This window comes from Pseudophryne corroboree, chromosome 2 (genome assembly GCF_028390025.1).
Source record: "Pseudophryne corroboree isolate aPseCor3 chromosome 2, aPseCor3.hap2, whole genome shotgun sequence".
Lineage (NCBI taxonomy): Eukaryota > Metazoa > Chordata > Amphibia > Anura > Myobatrachidae > Pseudophryne > Pseudophryne corroboree.
In genome coordinates this window covers 701,292,329-701,302,539 of record NC_086445.1, presented here as the reverse complement: position 1 = coordinate 701,302,539, position 10,211 = coordinate 701,292,329, and the positions used below count along the sequence as shown (strand labels likewise).

General features: G+C 47.9%; 1 protein-coding gene across 1 annotated transcript; it reads left to right on the top strand.

Annotated features, from left to right (window-relative positions):
* Positions 1-7,345: 7,345 nt before the first annotated feature.
* LOC135045338 (protein BTG2-like) lies at positions 7,346-9,895 on the top strand. Its single transcript, XM_063955283.1, has 2 exons — positions 7,346-7,700; positions 8,493-9,895. Exons 1-2 carry the CDS (start codon positions 7,553-7,555, stop codon positions 8,819-8,821), a joined length of 477 nt encoding a protein of 158 aa, XP_063811353.1. The 5' UTR covers positions 7,346-7,552; the 3' UTR covers positions 8,822-9,895.
* The last annotated feature ends 316 nt before the right edge of the window (positions 9,896-10,211 follow it).

Here is a 10,211-nt window from a genome sequence, read left to right as displayed (position 1 = left end):
TTTTGTCTGGATTTTTCCAGGTTAAATTAAATAGGTCATCTATCTCGCAGAATCAGGGAAAGTGACATTAGGATTATTTTGTGTAAAGAAAAACGACTGCTGTGACACAACGTCCTCTAGAGGGAGCTTTAACACGTCCCGCATAGCCAGAATAAGGGGTTCAATACCCTGAGCAGAAGTGGAATCCCCACTAACGGGATCCAAGTCATCCCCATCCTCTTGTATTTCCTCATCTGAATCAGAGAGTAGAGCAGGTAAACCACGCTTTTGTGGTCCTGAGCTAGAGAGGGGGGCTGTGTAACATCTGCCCTAGCAGCTAAATCTGCAACAGCCTGTTGTAGTAGCTGAGTTTTCTGAACATTGGGGGTAATTCTGAGTTGATCGCAGCAATTGGGCAAAACCATGTGCACTGCAGGGGGGGGGGCAGAAATAACATTTGCAGAGAGAGTTAGATTTGGGTGGGTTATATTGTTTCTGTGCAGGGTAAATACTGGCTGCTTTATTTTTACACTGCAATTTAGATTTCAGTTTGAACACACCCCACCCAAATTTAACTCTCTCTGCACATGTTATATCTTTCTCCCCTGCAGTGCACATGGTTTTGCTCAACTGCTAACAAATTTGATGCTGCGATCAACTCAGAATTAGGCCCATTAGCAGGAGTTGTGATGACATATCAGACATCATAGTCTTAAGAGCCCCTAACCAGGAGGGATCTGGACCCTCTCCCCCAGCCCCCTTACTGAGTTATGAAGATTGGCTGCATGGTTCACATGAAACCGAATCAGATGATAAGGGAGATAATCTGGTGTGGCAGATGAGACACTGCATAGCTTGTGCCCAAACAGCATACCTAAAATAATAAGAATTTACTTACCGATAATTCTATTTCTCGTAGTCCGTAGTGGATGCTGGGGACTCCGTAAGGACCATGGGGGATAGCGGCTCCGCAGGAGACTGGGCACATCTAAAGAAAGCTTTAGGACTATCTGGTGTGCACTGGCTCCTCCCCCCATGACCCTCCTCCAAGCCTCAGTTAGGATACTGTGCCCGGACGAGCGTACACAATAAGGAAGGATCTTGAATCCCGGGTAAGACTCATACCAGCCACACCAATCACACCGTACAACTTGTGATCTGAACCCAGTTAACAGCATGATAACAGAGGAGCCTCTAGAAAAGATGGCTCACTACAGCAATAACCCGATTTTTTTGGTAACAATAACTATGTACCAGTATTGCAGACAATCCGCACTTGGGATGGGCGCCCAGCATCCACTACGGACTACGAGAAATAGAATTATCGGTAAGTAAATTCTTATTTTCTCTAACGTCCTAAGTGGATGCTGGGGACTCCGTAAGGACCATGGGGATTATACCAAAGCTCCCAAACGGGCGGGAGAGTGCGGATTACTCTGCAGCACCAAATGAGAGAACTCCAGGTCCTCCTCAGCCAGGGTATCAATTTTGTAGAATTTTACAAACGTATTTGCTCCTGACCAAGTAGCTGCTCGGCAAAGTTGTAAAGCCGAGACCCCTCGGGCAGCCGCCCAAGATGAGCCCACCTTCCTTGTGGAGTGGGCATTTACAGATTTTTGGCTGTGGCAGGCCTGCCACTGAATGTGCAAGCTGAATTGTACTACAAATCCAACGAGCAATAGTCTGCTTAGAAGCAGGAGCACCCAGCTTGTTGGGTGCAAACAGGATAAACAGCGAGTCAGTTTTCCTGACTCCAGCCGTCCTGGAAACATATATTTTCAGGGCCCTGACAACGTCTAGCAACTTGGAGTCCTCCAAGTCCCTAGTAGCCGCAGGCACCACAATAGGTTGGCTCAGGTGAAACGCTGAAACCACCTTAGGGAGAAACTGAGGACGAGTCCTCAATTCCGCCCTGTCCGAATGGAAAATCAGATAAGGGCTTTTACAGGATAAAGCCGCCAATTCTGACACGCGCCTGGCCCAGGCCAGGGCCAACAGCATGACCACTTTCCATGTGAGATATTTTAACTCCACAGATTTAAGTGGTTCAAACCAATGTGACTTTTGGAACCCAAAAACTACATTGAGATCCCAAAGTGCCACTGAAGGCACAAAAGGAGGCTGTATATGCAGTACCCCTTTTACAAACGTCTGAACTTCAGGGACTGAAGCTAGTTCTTTTTGGAAGAAAATTGACAGGGCCGAAATTTGAACCTTAATGGACCCCAATTTCAGGCCCATAGACACTCCTGTTTGCAGGAAATGTAGGAATCGACCCAGTTGAATTTCCTCCGTCGGGCCTTACTGGCCTCGCACCACGCAACATATTTTCGCCAAATGCGGTGATAATGTTTTGCGGTTACATCCTTCCTGGCTTTGATCAGGATAGGGATGACTTCATCCGGAATGCCTTTTCAGGATCCGGCGTTCAACCGCCATGCCGTCAAACGCAGCCGCGGTAAGTCTTGGAACAGACAGGGCCCCTGCTGGAGCAGGTCCCTTCTTAGAGGTAGAGGCCACGGATCCTCCGTGAGCATCTCTTGAAGTTTAGGTTACCAAGTCCTTCTTGGCCAATCCGGAGCCACGAATATAGTGCCTACTCCTCTCCATCTTATCAATCTCAGTACCTTGGGTATGAGAGACAGAGGAGGGAACACATACACTGACTGGTACACCCACGGTGTTACCAGAGCGTCCACAGCTATTGCCTGAGGGTTCCTTGACCTGGCGCAATACCTGTCGAGTTTTTCCCAACGGTTTATAATCATGTGGAAGACTTCTGGGTGAAGTCCCCACTCTCCCGGGTGGAGGTCGTGCTGAGAAAGTCTGCTTCCCAGTTGTCCACTCCCGGAATGAATACTGCGGACAGTGCTATCACATGATTTTCCGCCCAGCGAAGAATCCTTGCAGCTTCTGCCATTGCCCTCCTGCTTCTTGTGCCACCCTGTCTGTTTACGTGGGTGACTGCCGTGATGTTGTCCGACTGGATCAACACCGGCTGACCTTGAAGCAGAGGTCTTGCTAAGCTTAGAGCATTGTAAATGGCCCTTAGCTTCAGGATATTTATGTGAAGTGATGTCTCCAGACTTGACCATAAGCCCTGGATATTCCTTCCCTGTGTGACTGCTCCCCAGCCTCGCAGGCTGGCATCCGTGGTCACCAGGACCCAGTCCTGAATGCCGAATCTGCGGCCCTCTAGAAGATGAGCACTCTGCAACCACCACAGGAGGGACACCCTTGTCCTTGGTGACAGGGTTATCCGCTGATGCATCTGAAGATGCGACCCGGACCATTTGTCCAGCAGGTCCCACTGGAAAGTTCTTGCGTGGAATCTGCCGAATGGGATTGCTTCGTAGGAAGCCACCATTTTACCCAGAACCCTTGTGCATTGATGCACTGAGACTTGGCTCGGTTTTAGGAGGTTCCTGACTAGCTCGGATAACTTCCTGGCTTTCTCCTCCGGGAGAAAAACCTTTTTCTGGACTGTGTCCAGGATCATCCCTAGGAACAGAAGACAAGTCGTCGGAACCAGCTGCGATTTTGGAATATTGAGAATCCAATCGTGCTGCCGCAACACTACCTGAGATAGTGCTACACCGACCTCCAACTGTTCCCTGGATCTTACCCTTATCAGGGAATCGTCCAAGTAAAGGATAACTAAAATTCCCTTCCTTCGAAGGAATATCATCATTTCGGCCATTACCTTGGTAAAGACCCGGGGTGCCGTGGACCATCCATACGGCAGCGTCTGAACTGATAGTGACAGTTCTGTACCATAAACCTGAGGTACCCTTGATGAGAAGGGTAAATTTTGACATGAAGGTAAGCATCCTTGATGTCCCGAGACATCATGTAGTCCCCTTCTTCCAGGTTCGCAATCACTGCTCTGAGTGACTCAATCTTGAATTTGAACCTCTGTATGTAAGTGTTCAAAGATTTTAGATTTAGAATCGGTCTCACCGAGCCGTCCGGCTTCGGTACCACAACAGTGTGGAATAATACCCCGTTCCCTGTTGCAGGAGGGGTACCTTGTTATCACCTGCTGGGATGCTGGGAATACAGCTTGTGAATGGCTTCCAAAACAGTCTCCCTGTCAGAAGGAGACATCGGTAAAGCCGACTTTAGGAAACGGCGAGGGGGAGACGTCTCAAATTCTAATTTGTACCCCTGAGATATCACCTGAAGGATCCAGGGGTCTACTTGCGAGTGAGCCCACTGCGCGCTGAAATTCATTGAGACGGGCCCCCCACCGTGCCTGATTCTGCTTGTAAAGCCCCAGCGTCATACTGAGGGCTTGGCAGAGGCGGGAGAGGGTTTCTGTTCCTGGGAACTGGCTGATTTCTGCAGCCTTTTTCCTCTCCCTCTGTCACGGGGCAGAAATGAGGAATCTTTTGCCCGCTTGTCCACGAAAAGACTGCGCCTGATAATACGGCGTCTTCTCATGTTGAGAGGCGACCTGGGGTACAAACGTGGATTTCCCAGCTGTTGCCGTGGCCACCAGGTCTGAAAGACCGACCCCAAATAACTCCTCCCTTTAATAAGGCAATACTTCCAAATGCCGTTTGGAATACGCATCACCTGACCACTGACGTGTCCATAACCCTCTACTGGTAGAAATGGACAACGCACTTAGACTTGATGCCAGTCGGCAAATATTCCGCTGTGCATCACGCATATATAGAAATGCATCTTTTAAATGCTCTATAGGCAAAAATATACTGTCCCTATCTAGGGTATCAATATTTTCAGTCAGGGAATCCGACCATGCCAACCCAGCACTGCACATCCAGGCTGAGGCGATTGCTGGTCGCAGTATAACACCAGTATGTGTGTAAATACATTTTAGGATACCCTCCTGCTTTCTATCAGCAGGATCCTTAAGGGCGGCCATCTCAGGAGAGGGTAGAGCCCTTACAAGCGTGTGAGCGCTTTATCCACCCTAGGGGGTGTTTCCCAACGCACCCTAACCTCTGGCGGGAAAGGATATAATGCCAATAACATTTTAGAAATTATCAGTTGTTATCGGGGGAAAACCACGCATCATCACACACCTCATTTAATTTCTCAGATTCAGGAAAACTACAGGTAGTTTTTCCTCACCGAACATAATACCCCTTTTTTGGTGGTACTCGTATTATCAGAAATGTGTAAAAACATTTTTCATTGCCTCAATCATGTAACGTGTGGCCCTACTGGAAGTCACATTTGTCTCTTCACCGTCGACACTGGAGTCAGTATCCGTGTCGGCGTCTATATCTGCCATCTGAGGTAACGGGCGCTTTAGAGCCCCTGACGGCCTATGAGACGTCTGGACAGGCACAAGCTGAGTAGCCGGCTGTCTCATGTCAACCACTGTCTTTTATACAGAGCTGACACTGTCATGTAATTCCTTCCAACAGTTCATCCACTCAGGTGTCGACCCCCTAGGGGGTGACATCACTATTACAGGCAATCTGCTCCGTCTCCACATCATTTTTCTCCTCATACATGTCGACACAAATTTACCGACATACAGCACACACACAGGGAATGCTCTGATAGAGGACAGGACCCCACTAGCCCTTTGGGGAGACAGAGGGAGAGTTTGCCAGCACACACCAGAGCGCTATATATATACAGGGATAACCTTATATAAGTGTTTTTCCCCTTATAGCTGCTGTATCTTTAATACTGCGCGTAATTAGTGCCCCCCCTCTCTTTTTCAACCCTTTCTGTAGTGTAGTGACTGCAGGGGAGAGACAGGGAGCTTCCCTCCAACGGAGCTGTGAGGGAAAATGGCGCCAGTGTGCTGAGGAGATAGGCTCCGCCCCCTTATCGGTGGCCTTATCTCCCGTTTTTCTATGTATTCTGGCAGGGGTTAAATGCATCCATATAGCCCAGGAGCTATATGTGATGCATTTTTTGCCATCCAAGGTGTTTTTTATTGCGTCTCAGGGCGCCCCCCCCCAGCGCCCTGCACCCTCAGTGACCGGAGTGTGAAGTGTGCTGAGAGCAATGGCGCACAGCTGCAGTGCTGTGCGCTACCTTGTTGAAGACAGGACGTCTTCTGCCGACGATTTTCCGGACCTCTTCTGCCTTCTGGCTCTGTAAGGGGGCCGGCGGCGCGGCTCTGGGACCCATCCAGGCTGGGCCTGTGATCGTCCCTCTGGAGCTAATGTCCAGTAGCCTAAGAAGCCCAATCCACTCTGCACGCAGGTGAGTTCGCTTCTTCTCCCCTTAGTCCCTCGATGCAGTGAGCCTGTTGCCAGCAGGTCTCACTGAAAATAAAAAACCTAAACTAAAACTTTCACTAAGAAGCTCAGGAGAGCCCCTAGTGTGCACCCTTCTCGTTCGGGCACAAAGATCTAACTGAGGCTTGGAGGAGGGTCATGGGGGGAGGAGCCAGTGCACACCAGATAGTCCTAAAGCTTTCTTTAGATGTGCCCAGTCTCCTGCGGAGCCGCTATCCCCCATGGTCCTTACGGAGTCCCCAGCATCCACTTAGGACGTTAGAGAAAATAAAAGTTAAAAATAAATTGAAGAAAACTCTCTGAAGCTGCAGAGATGTGCATTCTCTACTGAGGGCACTTTTTTTTTAAACTGTTGGAGGAGGCATAGAGGGGAGGAGCCAGCACACCCAGTGAAGAAATTTTAAGTGCATCGGCTCCTTTGGACCCTGTCTATACCCCATCTTACAAAGTGTCTCCAGTATCCCTATAGCAGTGTCGGACTGGGGTATGAAGGGCCCACCGGGGGTATACAATTACAGGGGCCTGTACTTAGGGGTGTGAACAGTCTACAAAGGGGGTGTGGCCAGCCTCCACAGAGTTTTATACACAATAGTTTAGTGCAGTGTAATTCAACATATCTACCATGTATAATACAAGTGCACAGTCTGGAACCTGATCCCTAGAGGAAGGAGTGGGCCCTCAGGCAGTGGGGCCTATCGGTGATTTTATACCCCTGTGGGCAGTCCGACCCTGCCCTTATGGATGCTAGAGAAAAACTTTTAATTTTGTGTAGAGTCTTATAGCAGTTTGAATTAACAGATCACTAGCAAAGTGTATTGCAATTACATAATGCAATTATTGTTTGGTAATTGCAGAGCTCTGTTTTGGTAGCTGTGTAACTGTAAATAAAGGCCTAGCCGCATGTTACGGCCGGGCTGTTTCCTGCCCTACATTATGTCCCTCCCCTACTACATATCCTCCCCTAGACGTTCTCTCCCGTCTCCCCTACGACAGAGAGTCCGTGATAAGACTGGCACGCACTGATCTCGCTGCCGACGTCACGTTCTCGTAGCGTCATGTCTCATTAGCATAGAAACGTTACACGCGTTCTGATTGGTGGTTTGGGTTCGTTGTCACGGTACATAGCTTTGAGTTGCTATAAAAGCAGGAGCCCAGAGCAGTGCCGTACCTTGAGGACAAAGAGAGGAGGGAGGAGCGGTCGGTCCGTCCTGGGACAGTAACAGCAAAAGGCGACACAGAGACCATCTTACCCCCCTACGGGCCGCTCGCCGTGTCACCCCTCCATCTCTTTCCAAGTGCACAGCACTATTATTTCCATCGAAGCTCGCTTATATTTGTCAGCCATGTCCGTCGGAACCGTCACCGGCGGCCCCCCGGAGGTCTTGCCCGAGGTCACAGCCGCCGTCAGCTTCTTGTCCGGTCTCCTTCGCAGTCGCCTCAGCGAGCAGCAGCTCCAGGGCTTTGGTGGGGCATTACGGGACACGCTTACCGGTGAGGGCACTGACTGGTGCGGGGTGAATGAGTTGGTGGGGGGAGGAGGGGGCAGCGGTCTCTGGGTGACGTAGGTGCGACAGCTGCTTGGGCGCTAGTACACAACGCGCATGGATCGGATCTGCGGGATAAGGCTTGCGGATTATTGTTAGGTCAGATCATCCTTTGCGGATCAGTAGCCGCATCACTCTGCCCCATTCACACGGTCACTTCTCTGCCTGCCCTGTGCTGCTGATCCTGGTGTAGTCTGGGGCACACAGCTCCTCCCTATTATAGCACCGTGTTATCTTATAAGTGGCATCAGTACTCCGGGCAGAGCGGATGCATACAGCGGTCACCTGTCCTCTCTGGCACTAAACTGCAGGGCGGGGAAATACTTTCTGATAGCAGTAGCCGTATGTACTATAAATATACATAAGGCATACCTCCCAACATGACCCTCTCCAGGAGGGACAGATTGCTCTGCTCCTGGATTTTCCTCTTAATTTGTGATTGCTGGTACCTGTGTTGAACAGGGTAATGGATAAGAAAGGTGTTTCACCACAGGTAATGGCAATCATTCATTAAGAGGGAAGTCTAGGAGCAGAGCATTCTGTCCCTCCTGGAGAGGGTCATGTTGGGAGGTATGCATAAGGTAATGTTGCTTGAAAGCTATTGGTTAAGAGTATAGCGCCGGTTACGTGTGGCTAAAGTACACTGATAGTGTGAGTGTATATGTATATATATATTATATTATATTTCTTCTGGAATCTGACTTGGACTTACCTGCTTTTTTGTTTTTTTCTTTTGCAGACCATTATACACACCACTGGTTTCCAGACAAGCCTGCCAAAGGTTCTGGCTATCGCTGCATCAGAATTAACCATAAAATAGACCCAATAATCAGTAAAGTTGCTGGTCGTATAAACATGAGCAGCCCACATCTACTTAGCCTTCTACCCAAAGAGCTCACCCTCTGGGTAGATCCTTATGAAGTCTCTTACCGGATTGGGGAGGATGGCTCCATATGTGTTCTATACGAAGCACCCGTTCCTACTGCTCGGAGCCCATTAGACTGTAAGAGTGAGCTACTGGGCTGCTCTACTACTCCCAACCAGTATCTGATAACTGTGAGCAGCTAACGTCACCAAGGATCTCATCTGTTGCCTGTGTATGTGTAAATACCTCGCTCTGGGAGCCAGTGTTTTCTAATGAAGATCTATTTATATTTTTAAAACTTCTTTTTTGCATAAATTGAAAGTCATTATGTCTGGTATTTTAATTCTGATGAGAAACACTAATGCACTAGTACAATATGTACAACCCACTACCAAACTTGTACAGTAATGAGCACCTATATATGTGGCATAGGGATAATGGTACTATAAACATTTTCCTGACTAATATTGGACCAGTTTGGCTACTAGAAATTTGCACTTTATTCATATTTTAAAACAAGTGCTTCAGTGTATTTAACCTCCCAGTGTTGGTGACTCAACTTGTTGCTGGGCAATGTACATCTGTGGAACAGAGTATTTCTGGGTCTGCAATGCTGAGTTAGGTTAAGGGGAAAGCACTTCGAGCTTGTAGCAGATGGTGATTGTGAATTCTGAATTTGTTTTTAGAACAATAACTTTAAAACTAGATCTTTTATTGACAAAGTACCTCAAGGTTCCTTAAGTGGGGCTGCAATAGACTTAATGACTTATTAACCAAGCGGTAAACTCATAAATGCACTGTTTAAGTAGGGATAGTCTTGTTCTCAGTTGGTCTGTTTTCTATCTGGACCGGTGTCTTTACATTACATTAAACAACTGAAACTGCCAGTAATGCCTCTGACAAGATAGTACCTGCTATGCACCCTGGAAGACTGGTGTCAGATTTCATCGTTCAAGTGTTGGAGACTATCCCCCACTGTTCATCGGTATTGACAAATGTATTAGAGTTTAAGACAGTGCCTTTTCTGCACAAAGTGACTTATTGACACAAATTGCAGGTTTTGCATATTGTACCAACACTGTCTGGGCTATGTTGGTTCTATTGTACTGTATGTGCCTGACTCGACTGCCAAGCTATACAACTGCCTGCGTCTGTCATCTGCAATTCATTGTGCTACTTGCCTGTTCTGTATAAACAGGTAGTAGCTGATCATACTGTGAGTTTGTTAATGGGTTCTGTACTGTTGTTACTTTTGTAATAAAAAAAAATATTCTAAACTTTGCCATAATTACTTAATACATCTGAGCCTTTTTTTTTTTTTTTTTTTTTTTTTTTTTTATCTCTCATAAACACTAAAGCATATATTGTGCAGTATTTCTGATATTGCCACAATTTGTTTGACACAGAAGTTACTGCTGTATCTGTTAACGCCACTAATACCCCTTTCACACATGCTCCAAATTCCCAGGATTTTGCACATGAACGCACATCAACCCGGGAATTTGCTATGTCTGAAAGGCACTGCCCTGGGAACGTGATCCGGGTCGCCAACCCTGCAATTGACCAGGGTTTTTCCCGGGACTCAAGTCTCGG

Bases quoted from the DNA above. Each gene is read 5' to 3' on its own strand.
- LOC135045338 (XM_063955283.1), top strand. From the start codon at position 7,553: ATGTCCGTCGGAACCGTCACCGGCGGCCCCCCGGAGGTCTTGCCCGAG. The intron at 7,701-8,492 runs GTGAGGGCACTG...TTTCTTTTGCAG, and splicing joins ATTACGGGACACGCTTACCG to ACCATTATACACACCACTGG.